The following is a 19,446-nucleotide window of genomic DNA, read 5'->3' on the forward strand; positions in this document are numbered from 1 at the left end:
GTTGTTGTGACTGGTGACGGCAGAACCTCAAACGGTTCTACTAGAACCGTGAAAAAGGTGGAATAACCGTCGATACGGAGACATTGACACCGTGGAACAGATCTTTGGGTGCCCATTGACTCCCCCGGAGTCACCGACAAGTCGACCTTTTTGACCAGACGTCGCGTTTTCGGTGACTTTTAATCGCCATGCTAACCTCGGTTCCCACCAGGCTGTTTGCGAGAAGGTCGCGCAGCCTGTCGCCGTGCAGCCGCGTCCTCCAGACCGGCACCGGCGACGCGATCGCCGCGAGCCGCACCGAGACCAACCTGGGCCGGAACGCCGCCGTGCTCACGGGGTCCTCCCGGGGCTCCAGGAAAGGTATTCTGGCCGAGGAGGCTAACAACAAATGTCTCGGTGGTGTGATGAGCCAGCCGGTGGTGCAGTACCACCACCTGGCCCCTAGGTGGATCTCCAACCTCGAGAACCGCCGTGGGTCGTGGGCCGCTCTGGCCAGCAGGGGGCGCAACAACAACCTGTTCTGGGATGAGGATGGAGGGCAGAGGAGTGGAGGAGGAGGAGGAGAGGGTCGGGGAAGAAGTGGATACAGAGGAGTTGCATCTGCTGGCGTTCTGTCTGCTGCTGCTGTGGCCTTCTGCCTGAAGAAAGACTCTGATAACAAAGGTAGACATGAAAGAGAATGTATATTACTAGAGCAGGGGTCTTCAACAGGGGGTCCGGAACCCCTAGGGGGTCCTCAGAGTTACTACAGGGGGTCCACCAAATCTTTGTGTGATATGATTTTTTTTTTTACATTAACCACTTGAACCCTATAGCATCTGAGGAGAACTTTAGCCAAACATAGCAGATCTACAAGCTCACTGCGAGGCGTTGTGAGCTTGTAGATCGGCTATTTTTGGCAAAGAGTTATAGGTATAGAGGGAAAAAAGAGCAGCAAAAGTTTATCTGAAACACAATTTTATACAATATAGAGTAGGGGGTCCCTGTTTCATCTCTCTCTCAGCTAGGGGGTCCTTGGCCTGAAAACGTTGAAGACCCCTGTACTAGAGGTTGGGACCGGCTCAGTTTGATTGATTGATTGATTGATTGATGTACTTTATTTAGTAAGACATGAGAACAGTACATGACAGTACATAACAGTACATGGAAGTACAAATTCGCAATACAAGGTCTACTAAACTGGATAGCTCATTAAGCACGTAGCTTGTTTAAGATGAGATCCCCACGCACACAAATCATGTTGACATATAAGAGACAGACAGATATACACACTACTATACAGAATGTCATACAATCAGTTTACAGGTTACTGGTATGAAGGGTGAAAAATATGTACAAAAAAAGAAAGAGAGGGGGGGGGGGGGTAGGTTAGGTTAGGACATGGGGTAGGTTAGGACTTGGACAGGGGCCATTTTTTCAGTTACATCTAGTAGCCTAGAACAGTGGTTCTCAAACTTTTTAATTTCAAGGACCCCCAGTTTAATGAGCATTAGGCCATTTCATTTTGTTTACTTGTTAGAGTTAAAGGGTTTTAACAAGGGAATATTCAATATCTATGTATCACTCACTCCATAAATATGTAAATACTGTGAGCAGGCATTAAAAACGTTTTCTATGCTTTTTTGTTTTGGTGGCCAAATTTTCTTTTTGTTTGTTTTACCTTTTTATACACCTCAAGTCAATGAACTAATGAGTTTGTTTCATAATGACACAGAGAGTTTGAAGAACCAACTGATCAGTTGATCAAGTAAGATGAGTTATGTGGAAATGTATATGGAGAGTGGGGACCCAGAAGGCAGACAGAGGCTGTTGTATTGGTGAACATTTCAGTTTTACTTTTCAAAAGAATACAGAGACAGATACAAAGGAGGAGTGTATGACAACAAGGCCAAGGGAGGGATATGGCAGGAAGAAGGTTCAGGGGTTCTGGGACACATCAGGGGCCAGGCACAGCAAATTCAGTCCTCTATTTCCGAGTCAGTCAAGTCTGCCTCTGTGATAATCAGGTCCTCTTTCTTTTATAGACATTAGGAACATGTTAGTTCTCAGCATATACTTTCAAATTGGGGATATTTACGAGACTTATTTTCAAATGATTCTATTTGTTTGCAAAAGCTTGCATTAAAAAGCCATTTAAGCATATATGGAAGTAAAATAACCTTTCCAATCAATTCCCCATACTTGAATTGTGCAGAAAAGTGTGCTCATAGTTCTCTACACAATAATGGCTCAAAAGTTTATCATATATTTGTTGTAACAATTTGCGTGTGATAATATAGGGGTCCACATATTCATGGCATGATGACTACCACAAAGCTACTAGTCTGCAATGGTTATCATGCCAAACTGTGAAGTAGAGTTAAAACAAATCACACACCTAGCTTTGCCCACCCATTTGATAACCATGGCTCAATTTTAGGGCCCTGGCTCATGTTATCACATTAACATAATTGTGTTTGACTGTATCTCTAGTGTTACAACCACCAGTTACCACTCGAGTCAAATTAAAGCTTAGAATGGTGAGCAGTTTTCTATAGCCATTACGAACATGTTGGTTCTCAGCACACACTTTCAAAATGGGGATATTTACTAGCCTTATTTCGTGAAATATTGCATTAAAAGGCCATTTAAGCATATATGGATGTTTTGAAGAAGTAAAATAACCATCCCAGTCAATTCTCCATACTTGAATTATGCAGGAAAGTGGGTTCATAGGTCTCTACACAAAAAGTCACAAATACAAATACAATTTGCGTGATGTGACAATATAGGGGTCCACATATTCAACGAATGATAACTACCACTAAGCTGCTAGTCTGCAATGGTTCATGCCAAACTGTAAACTACAGCTAGTCAAAAAAACTAACCTGGATTTGCCCACCCATTTGATAATCATGGCTCAATTTTGGGCTCTGGCTCATGGACTATGGGACCCCAATCTATGCTATGAAATCCCAACTCTGAGAGTGTACAAATGGAACCAAATGGACCCGTAAGGGTTCATTTGGTTCCATTTGTACACTCTCAGAGGTACAGTCATGTAACACCTCAAGGACCCCTGGGGGTCCCCGGACTCCAGTTTGAGAACCACTGGCCTAGAATATAGGCTATATACTATTATTATGGGGCGAGGATTTAAAATATATGTGCTCGCTGTCTGTCCTAGCCTGGCTCCAGACCATGTCTGTCCCTCGTCCATCCATCTGACTTAGCCGCAAGCAAGTCTTGGATCCTATTTTTAATATCTGGAAGTTGCAGTAGAGTTGCAATAACAACCATTGACAGAAAAGTCCTATCTGATTGTGTTAAACAACGTTAAACTCACCAACATTGCAGCTGTACGGAAAGCTTGAATGATCCTCTTTCTATCTGCAAAGTTTTTGTTTAATAAAAATCCACCATAGACATGTTATATGACCTACTTTCTGTCAAGAAATGATGTGCAGGTGATTCTTTTTCTTTCTTAGGGTTAGGGTTTGGGAGCGCTCGTTGGAAATCACTCAATGGTCCTTCGTAGCGCCTGTTTCGAAATGTCATATAATGCATTAGGCAGCAGGACGTTGCGTTACAGAAAACGAGCGCTTCCAAACTCCAACACTAGAAAAATGATCACCTGCACGCAATTTCTTGACAGAAAGTAGCTCATAACATGTCTATTGTGGATCTTTATGAAACACAAACTTTGCAGATAGAAAGAGGATCATTCAAGCTTTCCGCAAGGCAAGACTAACAGGTTCATGAGCTCAGGCACCTAATCATTTACAAATTAAGCACTGCCCCTGGGTGTCCCTGACTCCCTGGACCACACTTTGAGAACCATTTTCTTAGGGGGTCCGGGGCATGGATTGATTATCTACCCTGACAAATGTCTACCAGCCTATCAGATTAAAACAGTTATCATTTAGTGATATAACAAACTGCAATTCAATCTACACAAACATTATGATTCTAAAATCTGAAAATGTATAACATTCTAGCAATTTTGTAGGATAAAAATGCATACAGTGCCTGAACATGAAAAGCTTAAAATTAGCACATTCACAAGAATTTGTATCTGTGTTTTGTGTCTAACTTTACTGTGTGTTGCTTTTATTTCTCCAGGAGGTGATGCACTTCTGGAGGCAGCACGGATGAACAACACTCAGGATATAGCCAGGTATTATTACTGTTATCTATTACACTCACATAAAGTCTGTGTGCTGTAATATGTTCTATGTGAACAATACACTCCACAGAGATGTGCACAAACACATACTGAGTTAACCCATTGAGACCTGAAGCCGATTCTACATGTCTCCTAAATCCCAACAGTTTTCTGAAATACCTATGTTTCTATATCAGTGGTGCTCAAACCTTTTCATGTCAAGGACCCCCAAAATGATATGTATTTGGCCGCGGACCCCCATCAAAATATTTTGTTCCAGGGGGTCCCAGAAGCAAAGATTTGAGTTAAAACGGTTTGCTTTAAAAAATATATATATTAAAAGATTTGCACACATTTTCACAATTTTTCAAAAATAGCAGATCTACAAGTATTGTATATCTGCTATTTTTGAATAGCCAAAGTGTAAAATAATGCTTTTTAGCTCAAATCTAAAAATGACACATGTTCCAGGTCTTAAGCTGAGGCCTGCGGTATGTCAACATAACCAGCAGGGGTGAGCAGTGATTCTCAAACGTTTTGATTTCATGGACCCGTTTGATATGCATTAGGCCACGGACCACCAATTGATATGATCTTTAAACACTGGGACCCAAACTTACGCTGTAAATTAAATCCTCATCGATAATTTAACTCTGACTCTCCGAGTTATATAGACCCGTAAGGGTCCATTTTGGTTCTTAACTATCAATCATTTAGCTGGACCCCCTCAAGGAGCCCCTCAACTACAGTCGTCTGCTCATGTGAGCTTGTAGATCGCCTATTTCCCCTGAGCCATGGAGTACAGTATAAATGAAGCAATACACTATCTGCAGTGGGTAGAGATGCGGGTCGATTCGCCCAAGTGGGCGTGGTTTTGAGGTTAAGTTTAGGCGTAGTTTCTTGAGGTTAAGATTAGGTTTAGGCATAGTTTTAATGAGGTTAGGGATAGGCATATAACTACACCCACTTGGGCGAAACACCAAAGAAAGGCTTTTCCGAGGTAGAGCTAGTCTGCTTCGAGAGACTACTATGGCAGTTGCTCTGACGGCCAGTAGAGGGAGTTGTAGGACTGTCAAAGAGATGGAAACTCATTGAATGTAACTGAGAGAGGGAGTGGATGATATTAATGAGGGAACATTGTAACAGGGAGGTCACACTCACTTAGCTTAAGTGAGAAATCATGATTTCTCTCTATTCAACGTCTTTCAATTTCTCCCCCCCCAAATTGATTATTCTATTCAAATAATTTGATCGATGAAATCAGTTTCACTTGAACTGTTGCACCCCGTCCCCTACCCTGTTCTCAGCCTCTCTCTCAAATCACACAGAACTCTGAGGTTCTCACTCACTCTCCTCTGGTTTCACTGCTTCAAAGGTGTGTGTGTGTGTGTGTGTGTGTGTGTGTGTGTGTGTGTGTGTGTGTGTGTGTCTGTGTTACCAATTATGAACAATTCATCATTAGTTGCAGGAGCTTGAGCATCAGAGAAGAACACTTGAGAAGCAAAGAGATGAGGAGTCTTGATGTTTTTTTTTTCTTTCTGCAATCATAAACAGAAAAGACACAAGAATAACATTACAGTTAGATAATGTATAGCATCATGCTTAACCATTAGGTACCTAACAAACAGTGACTATTATCATTTGATAATACACAACATAACAGGAGACAATAAACATTCTCAGTAGGTTATAAAGATTCTTGCATATCGTTTCTGTCAGGAGGTTCCTGCCCGACAGCAACGATATCCTGAAGACCTACCTATTAATAAATCATGTGCACTCACTGCCACTTACTTACAATCCTGTATCTGTAGTCTCAAGGTAAACATGTAAGGTGACTATGGTGGCATTTACCAGTTACTGGTTAAGCATTCAATTCCATTCCACACTTAAAACCCTTATCCATTGACCGGAGTCCCCCAGGGGTCTATGGTAGGCTCCCTCAATGTGTTGCTATATGCGCTGTGAGCTTGTACTGGTAGATGTGCTATTGTCACTGAATGTTCCAAGTGGTTAAGGTACAACAACATTAGGAAGAGGGCAGTAAACTCATTTTATCTTTATTTGTTTTTAATTATTGTGCTAGGGTTTTATTCATGGAGTGACCTTTTTTAGTAGTTTGTATTTTAGTTATTCTAAGTGTATTGAATCTGTGTCTGTGTTGTCTTTTCTTTTACCATTGCACAAATTAAGCTCCAGAAGGAAAATAAACTAATTTGATGAAGTATGGGTGCAACAATTAATCAAATTATTTGATTTATTTGATTATCGATGATTGAATACAATCAGTGATTAATAATCTATCCCTATTTTGGGCATGTCATTATATGCAAAAAGTTTCAAAAATGTTCGAGGAGTTTGATTATTCGATTAATCGAAAAAGTATCTCTAATTTGAAGTTGAAGTATCACACACACACACACACACACACACACACACACACACACACACACACACACACACACACACACACACACACACACACACACACACACACACACACACAGCCATAGGTCCATGTGATTCACAGAGACAAAGGGCCTCACAGTGATATCTCTGTATCAGCAGTGGTGGAAAGTAACTAATTACATGTACTCAATTTTTTATTTACTGGAGTATAGAATCATTTCAGTACTTTTACTTCTACTGCACTACATCTCAGAGGCAAATATTGTACTTTTACTCCACTACAATTCTTTGAAAAGTTTACTTTTGATTATTATTACAAAACATGCATTAACCACTTCAGCCCTATGTATACTTAGGCACAACGCGTCGCAAAGCGGCACGTTTTTATACATTTGGAAACTTGTGACATGGGACATTCTGCAAAATGAGTACTTTTGCTTTCAGTACTTAAGTACATTTTAATGCTAATACTTTGGTACTTTTACTCAGTCAATTTTGAACACCGGACCTTTTATTTGTAACAGATCATTTCTGCGGTATTGGTACTTTTACTTAAGTACAAAAATGTGAGTACTTCTTCCACCACTGCGTGTCAGAGTGCGTGTCTGCATTTGTGCGGTGGTGGGTGTTGTGTTACCTGACTGGGTGCGGGGCAGATGGTCCAGGTGAGGGTGCACTCATCCAGAGAGACGGCCACAGATGTGTTAACCCATTGAGACCTGAAGCCGATTCTACTTGTCTCCTAAATCTCAACAGTTTTCTGAAAAACGTATGTTTCTATATCAGTGGTGCTCAATCTTTTTCATGTCAAGGACCCCCAAAATTATATGTATTTGGCCGCAGACCCCCATCAAAATATTTTGTTCCAGGGACCCCCCAGAAGCAAAGATTTGAGTTAAAAATGTTCGCTTTAAAAATATATATATTCAAAGATTTGCACACATTTTCACGATTTTTCAAAAATAGCAGATCTACAAGCTCGTAGCGCGGCACTCGGTGCCGCGCTATGAGCTTGTATATCTGCTATTTTTGAATAGCCCAAAGTGTAAAATAATGCTTTTTAGCTCAAATCTAAAAATGACACAGTTCCAGGTCTTAATGTGTTAAGTGCTCTGCTTCAGTGTGTCAGCGGTGGCAGAGGGGTGTCGGACCACCAGACGTTACAGAGCTCTTGTTTTTACTGGGGACCCCCTGGCAGCTGTCACAGAGCCCACTTGTTATATTACTCCGGTGACACCTGAAGTGAGTCTGTAAAATCCTCAGTGTTCGTTTTACTCTGGGAGTGGACAAATGGAACCAATTGGAACCTTAAGGGTCAGAAATCAACGTTCAGGGGGAAAAAAGAGAACGAGCCAGCAGCCCCATTAGCCTCCAGGGCAAAAGACAAAACTTTCTTTTTTCCAGGCGCTCAGACTTTTGAGCAAGGACAAGTAACACACACACACACACACACACACACACACACACACACACACACACACACACACACACACACACACAATGTGCTACACTGGATATTTTTAGTTTTCAGTTGAAGAAGAATATGTAGATTGGCTAGTTTGATTATTAATCAATTATTTTATAACATTTTCATTTATTTTTTATAATCGATTATTTTTGATTAACTGTCGCAATCCCTAAATTCTGATCTGGGCTCAGTTGCAGACAGAGCAGTGAAAATGAAACCCAGAGGGCAGACCAGACCCCCCCGAGGCCTCTGTTGACTGTAAACACACGCTGTCTGCCTGCTCCAACGCAGGACAGACGGACCGGTGTGTGTGTGTCCCCACACACACACACCGAACACACACACACACACACACACACACACACACACACACACACACACACACACATACAGTATATTAGACACTGTATCCCGCCTGGTCTCTATGCCCGTAGGCACTGAACTCAACCCACACCTGGCTTACAGACACACATACAGGGGAGTGGTGGTCATGTGACTCAGGGACGTGCACAGATAGGCTCTTGGTGGCGCTAGAGCACCTGCCCTTTGCCCTCTTGACCAGAAGTGCCCTTTTGAAAAAAAGAAGAAAAAGTTTTCAGTTTACAGCAGGGGTCTTCAACAGGGGGTCCAGGACCCCTAGGGGGTCCTCAGAGTTACTACAGGGGGTCCGCCAAATCTTTATGTTATATGATTTTTATTTTTACCATAACCACTCGAAACCTAGCATCCCTTTTCTGAGGAGAACTTTAGCCAAAAATAGCAGATCTACAAGCCCACAACGCCTCGCAGATCGGCTATTTTTGGCAAAGAGGTATAGGTGTAGAGGGAAAAAAGAGCAGACCAAGTAAACAAAAAAAAGTATAATCTTAAACACAATTTTATACAATATAGAGGGGGTCCCTGCTTCATCTCTCTCTCAGCTAGGGGGTCCTTGGCCTGAAAACATTGAAGACCCCTGGTTTACAGTATGTAGGCCATGGTGACATCGATCAATTCTGGATTAAAAGCTTCTAATATATTAACAATTCCCCAAAATGTGCGTTGCAATTTTCTTCTATAAATCTCACACTGACACTACTAAGGCAGCCGGCAGTTCTGCGCGCCGCGCACGGTGCCCTTGTTTTTTTTACTTGAGCACCTGCCCCTCAAAATGTCTGTGCATGCCACTGTGACTCCTGTTAAGGTGACTACTGGCCATGTGGTCGCTGTGGACGTCATGACAGAGGTAGACTGAAAGAACGAGCCCAATCGATGGTCTTGAAGGGCGGAGCCAAACCCAGGCGCTGGATTCCAGCGCCTGGGTTTGGAGCACTCTGATTGGTTAGGAGATAACAAGGTCCTAAGACCAGCGTTCCTGCAAGGCTCTCCCAGGCTTTTTTTCTTTTGAAAAAAAAGGCATGGGTTTCCGAGGCTATGACAGAGGAAACAAGCCTCACACAGTCACATCGTCTGTGATCATTCATACATTCATACACTCTCAAGGTCAATTATTACCCAGGATTTGACTGTCTACGTTTAATCTAGTGTGCCTGAAAACATTTTGGTCGGAAACGTATGTTTTTGTAGGTTATCTGTCATAAACTCTGTCATTTAAGCGCTTAAACCCTATTATGCATTATTGACCAGGGTCCCCAGGGCTCTATACTAGTCCCCCCCTCCTTTTTCCCTCTACACCACATCTGTCAAAAATAGCAAATCTACAGATCGCACAGCAAAATAGATAACTTATGTTGCTATCATATCAGTGGTTCTCAAACTTTTTTCCGCGAACACCCCCCATCTCAAAATATTTAGTTCCAGGGACCCCCAGAAGCAAAGTTTTGGTGAAAAATGTATATTCAAAGATTTGCACAAATCTTCAAGATCTTCAAGAAAAAACATGCAGATCTACAAGCTCATAGCACAGCACATGCTATGAGCTTGTATATCTGCTATTTTTTTGAAGAGCGAAAGAAATCTATAAAATGACACAGATACGTTCCCGGTCTTAATGGATTAAACATGTGATACGAACTAATTCTAATCACTTGCTGTTGTTGCGTTTCCCATCAGGCTGATGAAGGAGAGCGTGGACCCCAACCACCGACACCGACTGGGCTGGACCGCCCTCATGGTGGCTGCTATGAACAGACAGCACAGGTAGGGCTGTCGCCATTAACACATTTATTAAGACCTGAAGCCGATTCTACACGTCTCCTAAATCTCAACAGTATTCTGAAAAACGTATGTTTCTATATCAGTGGTGCTCAATCTTTTTCATGTCAAGGACCCCCAAAATGATATGTATCTGGCCGCGGACCCCCCATCAAAATATTTTGTTCCAGGGACCCCCCCAGAAGCAATGATTTGAGTTAAAAATGTTCGGTTTAAAAAAATATATATTCAGAAGATTTGCACACATTTTCACGAATTTTCAAAAATAGCAGATCTGCAAGCTCGTAGCGCGGCACTCGGTGCCGCGCTATGAGCTTGTATATCTGCTATTTTTGAATAGCCCAAAGTGTAAAATAATGCTTTCTTAGCTCAAATCTAAAAATGACACAGTTCCAGGTCTTAATGGGTTAAGTTGACGATTCATTCTCTGTCAAATAATTGCGATTAACAATTTAATTGTGTGTTTGGCACTGAACATTGGAACATATGAATACAAAAAATAAAAGATCTGTTTGCCTTTTAGGCATTATTGACATTTAATAATGTTATACATGTAACTAAATAGCAGGTCTACAAGCTCATAGCGCGGCACTCGGTTGCGCCGCGCTATGAGCTTGTAGATCTGCTATTTTTGGAATAGCCAAAGAAATCTAAAATGACACGGATGCGTTCCCACATTGAATGGGTTAAACCCTAATTCATCGACAGCAATTCAGGGTCTAATAACGGATTGGCCTACCGGCGTTTTTACCTTATTTTGACGGTCCACAGAGACCCACGGAAGTCACGATGTGGACACGGATGTAAATAAAAGCTGTCTGTGAGAGGGGGAGGGTCTCTTCTATCCACCAGAACAAAAACATTTTAACCACGATCGTCCTTTCTGTTGTTATCGGTTGTTGAATATGGCTCGTTTTCACCAAAAACGCAGTCTGGGAGAAGAAATCAGAGCTAGGTGTGTTTTTCTAAATCTCATATCATAGGAGTGGACTGAGTGACCTTTTTTGTGATGACGTCATTTCCAATTCTCTCGTTGTCAACTGTTTTATACTTCATGGGGTTCTGTTAAAAAACGTAATGGCCACCACTGCTATGCCCCCCAATAGGGCATAGCAGTGGCGGCCATTTTGCGGTGCCAATTCGAAAAGCCGATTCTTTTTTTCTTATAGAGATTTCCGAAACCAACCTGGAACCAACCAAACCATGACCATAAAACATTTGATTCTGTGTCAAAACATATTGGAAAACCGCAAAACAAAGGTCATTTATTAAGTATAGCATACTAAAATATTCAAATGTTTTATGTTCATGATATTTTCGGAAATATCTATGGGGACAGATGATTTTGATCTGTGGCGCCACAAAATGTCCACCACTGACTATATGCCTATACACTGGTAGAACCACAGATTTTCCATGTTTTGTTTACATCAACTTCCGATGTGCTTTGACATAATTTGTCTTTGAGATTTCGCCATTTCTGGTGACACACACACACACACGCACACACACACACACACACACACACACACACACACACACACACACACACACACACACACACACACACACACACACACACACACACACAGCAGACAGATTGTGTGCTATCTCTCTCTCAATGAATGAATTGCCATCTGTTTGTGTTTGTAGTCCCTCAGAGAGGTTTGTAACTCCTAACCTCCTCAGACAACCTTTATTCAAAACTGTCCATGGTACATTGCTCACAGACTGAGGAAATAAAACAATATAAATCACGAGCACATTGAGTGTCTGAACAAACACACACGATGTTCAGCTATTTTGGAAAATGTTGCAAGACCTGCTGAACCGAAGGTCGGCAAGGCACTGCCGAAGTTCTTTTGCTCTGAAACAACGTCATTTTGTTCTTATTGACCTGCCGAAGACGTAAAAAGTTATAGTTTGTTTGGAGTATAGTGCAGCCAGCAGCCTTTACTATGGAGTACACATTTAGCTTAAAGCCTTTTTGCACACAGCGTGTCGCACGGAAATAGTCTCCCACCCAAAAAAATGGTCAACAAAAAATGTAAAACCAACACACACTTCTGTGACCTCTTGCACACCTACTCCCAAATTGTCATCCGACGAGTGGCTGCGACTCGACGGTGTGGCGATTTTTTTCAATGGAATCCAGTTTGATTTCTGTGTTTTTTTTCATGTGCTTCTAAAAACTGAATGACCAATGATAGAATCACACCGGACTTCATCCATGCACAAGGGCCTAACACGGGTTATATTGTGTGTAGTATGTTGCATCAAAAAGACCATTTCAACATTTTGGTGCCTTGTCTCTTTGTGTGCGAGAGCGCTGGTCGGCCACGGCATGTCTGAGCCCCGCCCCAGCCGGGCCGCCGGACCCCCAGTCGCTACACTGGCTCTTCTGAAGTGCAAAGTGTGTCTTTCAGGCTGACAGACGGTCTTTACCCTCTCTCCCATCCCTCCATCCAACAAATCTAATTAGCCTCATGGCCCCCAGAACACACACACAACACAGAGGGGCCGAGGCTGGAGTCGAGGTGAAGCCAGGGCCAAATCCAATTTAGAGGGACAGGGTTTGGCTTTTTTTTTTTATATAGGCTTTTAGGATACTGCACCAGGACCCTGCGAGTGACTTCTGTGTTGTCCAGGACCTCCTAGGAGCAGAAATCTGGGAAGCACAATCTGTGAAAAATCAATGAAAAACGGCCATTAATTTCTCTGAATCTCATACACATGTGACAGAATTAATTTATGTCGTGGAAAATATAGCGCTGTGTATTTATGAGGATAATGCTCAATCATTTCTAAATGGCGACCCCTCCCCTCCCCCCTCTTTAATTTATTTGTATCGGCGTGATCTTGATCACATGGGTTTTATTATGACACACAAGCCGTCGTCCTATAACCGTCTCTCTCACTGTCCAGCCATTAATATTATCAGGGCTGTATACTATGGTCATTGACTCAGCCTCAGGTACACATACTGTGTGCTCATATTGTGTGGTGATGTTTGATGTATTATGTGTACCTTGTGTGTAGTTCAAAGTTGAATTATAGCCCATGTGCCACGTGTGTGAAGCAATGCAATGTGTGTGTTGAGGTGTATGTGCAGCCAACTGCATTCTCTGCATGTGCGTGTCAATGCTCCAAGTGCTCTGTGTGTGTGTGTGTGTGTGTGTGTGTGTGCTTTTGTGTGTGTTATGAGTGCTATAACTCAGCGAGGCAGTGACACTCTTGTGTTCTCCAAACCCCCAGTGAGCCCTCACTGCTGCAGGGAAGACAGAACACCGGTCCACACACATCACTCACACACATGCACACACATACATTTCACACACACACACACACACACACACACACACACACACACACACACACACACACACACTCACACTGAGCCGTTTTCGCTCGAATTTATACGAAATATCTTGCAGGCCAACTGTCTATTACTCAGTCACACACAACTTTATTTGCAGGCGATAAGTGAAAAGGCAAGGAATCATAAGTCATGAAGGAGCTTCAGCCCATCGCTACCATGTCACCACCGGCTGTCTGCGTGTTGAATGACTCTCGCCTTCATGCATTTCTATTTTCCTGATGAATGCGTCAGGAGAGGTAGGGGATTCAAACCGCAGCGCCGTTTTTATATTACATTATACATTTCATATCACATTATACATTTTATATTACATTATACATTTTAGGTGTTTAGCTGACGCGGTTATACAGAGTGACTTTCAGTGAGCGAACGGACGGAGGGGGCTCAGTGTGTTTTCGTTTCAGGATCATAATCTGTGACAGTAGGGCTGTTGGCGGGAATCGAACCTGTGAGCTCTCAGACATGATGGGACAGTTGGTTTCTATCGATTACTTTTTCGATTAATCCAATAATCGATTAAGCACTCACAAGTTACGCGAGTGTTATTTTATAAAATTGTGAAAATAGTGGGAGCTTGTAGATGGGCTATTTTCACTATTTGGGATTTTTGTTTTAGACTTTTTGCCTATAATGATATGCCCAAAACAGGGACAGATTATTAATCGATTATTTAATTGAGTTATTGATTATCGATTATTGTATTAATTGTTGCCCCCCTACATACAATTGTCAAATGCTTCCGCCTAACAGTCTGTGCAACGGAAGCTCTGAAAATGCTAAGAAAATAAAGCGAATGACCTGCTCCCCAACTTACATTTTGCATTTACAGTTTCACAATAAGTCCAACCTGTAAATCAAATTAGTTTGAAACCTATCTTTGCTGCTTAGCAGAAATGGAAATTCAAAAATATATTTTGAAGATATTTTAAAACGCATTGAGCTTGTAGATCTGCAATATCTTTTGATATTTTGGAGAATGGGTCTTAAGTGGTTAACATCCACTGGGGGAAAAATTAGAAAACAATATCTATGCATCCAGTAGCCAGCCGAGCAATTCTTGTATGTGTGAGAGTTAGAGCTGTGGATCGCAAACGCAAGTGTGAGAGAATTATCGTGTGTGTGTGTGTGTGTGTGTGTGCGTGTGTGTGTGTGTGTGTGTGTGTGTGTGTGTGTGTGTGTGTGTGTGTGTGTGTGTGTGTGTGTGTGTGTGTGTGTGTGTGTGTGTGTGTGTGTGTGTGTGTGTGTGTGTGTGTGTGTGTGTGTGTGTGTGTGTGTGTGTGTTTGAGAGAGAAAGAGAGAGAAAGAAAGAGAATTAGCGGTGTGTGTTTGCTTAACTTTGATGTAGAGCTAAGTCTGGGGAGGCACAGGGCTCGGCCCAGTGTTGACACTCTCTAACACAACAATACCCATCTCCATCTTCCCTCTCGGTCCCTCCGTCCCTCCCTCCTCACATTCACGTGCACAATGAACACTCAGCCGAGTGTGACGCCTGTTGACCGTTCCGACTGGCCAGCCGAGCGACTATCTGGTTGGTTGGGGGGGCGGGGTGAGTCTCTCGTTGGGGAGAAGAGAGAGGAAGTGAATGATATTTTTCCTGTGTAGAGCGAGAGTGGGGCTGTAGCCCGATGAGTACTTTGTCGCATGATGGCGCCGCACAGCATCATGCAAAAAATAGCAGACCTACAAGCTCACAAAGCGTTGTGGAAGCGGCACGTCGTGAGCTTTGTAGGTCTGCTATTTCCGGGTTTTGACTCCGTCGTGTGACGGAGCATAAATTAAGCATGTGGAGTGGGATTATGAGCTTGGGACCGGGATGATCCTGGATAAATGTATGGAGAAGGGGTGGGTATCGGCAGTTTCTAGATACAATGCTGTCCCAATATGGCCGTCTGGGAGGTAATTGAAGAGATTGACGAGAAGTTTGACCAAATTCTACGTGTTGATATTTTGGGGGAGGACTGTTGGTGCTTTCAGAAACAATATGCACAATATATGACAATATACAATTATATGTTTATGCATCAAACATTCAATCAGTCAAATGTGGATATATGATGACCACTTTCACTTAGGTACCTTTTCAGGTCGGGATACCAATTTCCATTAGAAAAGTGTTTTTTGAAGTGTTTGAAAAATCTTGAATGATTTTTTAATTTTTAACACAAATCTTCTCGGGGTACCTGGCACAAAATACTTTCAGATGGGGGTCCGTGGCCAAACATATTTTGGGGTCCTTTGCACAAAAAAAGATATCATGACCACTTAAACTTAGGTACGTTTTCAGGTCGGGATACCAATTTCATCTTTATCAGGTGAAAGACCTCTTACAGGATACATAATAAACAAGAAATCTGAGCAGACAAAATTGGAACTGGAACGCGAGCTGATAAATGATGTCCATGGGGTTCTTTCTCCTGATTGGATGAAATTTTTATCCCACCGTTATGACCTTGTTGATAGGCTGTTTTTGGCGTAGAGGGACAAAAGGAGGGGCCGGCCAAGCATAAAGCCCTGAGGGACTCCGGTCAACGATGTATATAGGGTTTGAGTGGTATATATATGATATATCTGTATCTAACATGATAAACTATAACAGGGATCTTAGGGATTTAGAACAATGGTTTAGAACAGTGGTGAAAGTGTTAAATCATTTTGATTATTTTTTTTTAACACAAATCTTCTCTTCTGGGGGTACCTGGCACAAAACATTTTCAGATGGGGGTCCACGGCCAAATAGATATTAGACATTTTTGGGGGGTCCTTGGCACGAAAAGGTTTGAGAACTAGAGGAACAAAAGGAGGGGGCCTAGCATAGACCCCTGAGGGACTCTACAGGGTCAACGATGTAGATACTGTAGGGTAAGTAAGTGGTTAAAGGTGGTGCTCCCATCTCACTGACCCCCAGGTGTGGGACAGGTGAGCGGGGGTCAAGTGAGGGCTAGTGTCTGGGACAGGTGGTCAAGAGACCGGGGGCCGGTCAGCTCAGCTCAGGTGTCCGTCAGGCCGGGGTGGGGTGGGGGGGGTAGACGGAAGCGGCTGCTTCCGTCCTCCCCCCCCCCCCCCCCCCCCCCAGGGCAGGATGGGAAATCAACACCAGTAGCTGCTTACTCACACGTTGTTGGTAAACTTCAAGCTGCAGGTGTATAATGATTAAATCATTTAGGCCATTGGTTCTCAAAGTGGGGTCCGGGGACCCCCAGGGGTACTTGAGGGGGTTCCAGGGGGTCCCCAGCTAGATGATGGACAGGAACCAAATGGACCCTTATGGGTCTGTAACTCTGAGAGTGTACAAATGGACCCTAACGGGTCCATTTGGTTCCATTTGTACACTCTCAGAGTTAAATTAACATCGGTTTTACAATGTGAATTGGGGTCCCAGAGGTACAGTATAAATGCCATTAAATGGGGGTCCGTAGCCCTAATGCATGTCAAACTGGGGGTCCTTGAAATTAAAATGGTTGAGAATCACTGCTAGAGAGCCGTAAAAAACCTTCTCTTATTTGGGTCCCTGGCTTATCTTTTCAAATGGGGGGCCGCGGGGTAATAAGTGTCAATTAGGGGGTCCTTGACATGAAAAAGTTTGAGAACCACTGCTTTAGGCGTCATGGGTTCAGGGCTAACCCTGATACTACTGTATGTCTGTAGCCCAGAGCGTGTAAGAAGTGCCACTGTAGCTCTAGTGGAGCGCTGTTGACAACTTTTTTTGCAACTTTTAACCCATTCAATCTGGGAACGCATGTGTCATTTTAGATGTCTTTGGCCATTCAAAAATAGCAGATATACAAGCTCATACCGTGACACTCGAGCTTGTAGATCTATTTTTGTGAGAGAAAAAAAGTGAAAATGTGTGCAAATCTTTGAATGTATACACATTTTCTTTTTTACTCAAATCTTTGCTTCTGGTGGGGGTCCCTGGAACAAAAAATGTTTAGATTGGGGGTGGGGTGGGGTGGGGGGGGGCATGGAAAAATACATATCATTTTGGGTGGTCCTTGACATGAAAACAGTATTATAGCAACATAAGTTAGGATTTAGAAGGCATTTAAGAATCCCCCAGAAGCAAAAACTTGAGTTAAAAATGTTCGCTTTAAAAACATATATATTCAACTTTTTGCATATATTTTCACTATTTTTCGAATAAAATGGCCAAAGACATCTAAAGTGACACATTCCCGGATTGAATTGGTTAAACACGCTGAATGCGTGAATGAAGTACCCTCTAAAATGAACCACACCAGATAATGATCTACTCCATCACTTATCTATCACTTATCTATCACTTATCTCCAATGATATAACTCCTCCCAAGCTCACCTGATTCTAATCATTTCTGATAACGGCTCCTCCCTTAATCTCCTCTCAGGGCCGATCGAGGGTCATATTTATACCTCGCAATGCTCACCTGCCATTAGTGTTTGGTATCTTCCCTGAATGGTATCTTCAGCCCCTTTGGTATCTTCAGCCCCTCATCCCTTCGTCCTTACATCCATACATCCCTACATCCTCCCCCTCCTTTCATCCACCTCATCCCTCTTCTTCCCCTCATCTTTGCTCCTCTCCCTTCATTGTACTCATTCAATTAATATTTCAATAAATACAACCCAAACGGATTGATTGTTTGAAGGTGTTGTCTTTAGTGAAATGACTCAAAAACGAAATGTCTTGTTTATATAGCTTTAAAAATAAATCCTGGAAGGTGAGCAATCCTAACGTCATTTAGAACATTGGTTCTCAAATTGGGGTCTGGGGACCCCCAGGGGTCCTTGGGGGGGGGGGGGGGGGGGGGGTTCCAGGGGGTTAATATAGTTAATATAGCGTCACAATCAGTCTAACCCTTTATTCATATTTTATACTGTATGTTGGCTATTCAAAACTAGCAGATATACAAGCTCACAGCGCGTCACTGCGTGCTTGTACTGTTGATACATCTGCTAGTTTTGAACATCTTCGAAAAATCGTGAAAGTGTTTTTTGAATAATGCACATTCTTTTTTTCCACAAATCTTCTCTTCTGGGGGTCCCTGGCACGAAACCTTTTCAGATGGGGTCGCCGCGGCCAAATATATATATATATATCAATTTGGGGGTCCTTGGCACAAAAAAAGTTTGCGAACCACTGATTTAGAATTTTTAGTAACTTTTCTCAACTTGCCCATTCCCTTCAACTTGCCCCTATAGCAACTCCCACTGACACAGTGTTGGCAACACTGTGTCAGTGGGAGTTGCTGCACACAGGGACCGCAGCCATGATGAAATGCCAACACTCTGTTTGCTTTCACTTAACCCATTAAGACCGGAAACGCATCTGTGTGTCATTTAGCGGCACCGAGTGCCACGCTATGAGCTTGTAGATCTGCTATTTTTGAAAAATCGTGAAAATTTGTGGCGAAATCTTGCATTATGTATTTTTTAAAGCGAACATTTGTAAATTATTTAGTTCCAGGGACCCCCAGAAGCAAAGATTTGAGTTACAAATGTCCGCAAAAAAATAAATAAAATCTTTGCACAATTTTTCAAGATTTTTCAAAAATAGCAGATCTACAAGCTCATAGCGCGGCACAGAGTACCGCGCTTTGAGCTTGTAGATCTGCTATTTTTGAAAAATCATGAATAGCCCAACGAAATCTAAAAATCACACCCTGTGTGAAGTGAGAAGTGCCTTTGATGAGCCCCGTATTGACCCCCGTATTGATGTTGTCATCAATGTTTGTGGACAGACATACATACATACATACATACATACATACATACATACATACATACATACATACATACATACATACATACATACATACATACATACATACGGACACACGGACAAAGCCAGATATAGGAGTGGTTGGCACCACTCAAAAATGACACACAGATGCGTTCCCGGTCTTAAAGAGTTAAG

At 42.5% G+C, this 19,446-nt stretch overlaps 1 protein-coding gene across 2 annotated transcripts in view; it reads left to right on the forward strand.

Annotated features, from left to right (window-relative positions):
• The window catches only part of clpb (ClpB family mitochondrial disaggregase), a 74,868-nt gene continuing 55,422 nt past the window's right edge, over nt 1-19,446 (forward strand). The window contains exons 1-3 of one of the 2 annotated variants that reach the window (XM_084063827.1): nt 1-663; nt 4,102-4,156; nt 10,074-10,160. In XM_084063827.1, coding sequence (XP_083919953.1) covers nt 189-663; nt 4,102-4,156; nt 10,074-10,160 — 617 coding nt within the window. In that variant the 5' untranslated portion in view covers nt 1-188. The remainder of the gene's footprint in view (nt 664-4,101; nt 4,157-10,073; nt 10,161-19,446) is intronic. The other variant, XM_084063828.1, reaches the window with a different exon arrangement.

This window comes from Gymnoscopelus microlampas, assembly GCF_963454915.1.
Source record: "Gymnoscopelus microlampas genome assembly, chromosome: 8".
NCBI classification, from domain to species: domain Eukaryota; kingdom Metazoa; phylum Chordata; class Actinopteri; order Myctophiformes; family Myctophidae; genus Gymnoscopelus; species Gymnoscopelus microlampas.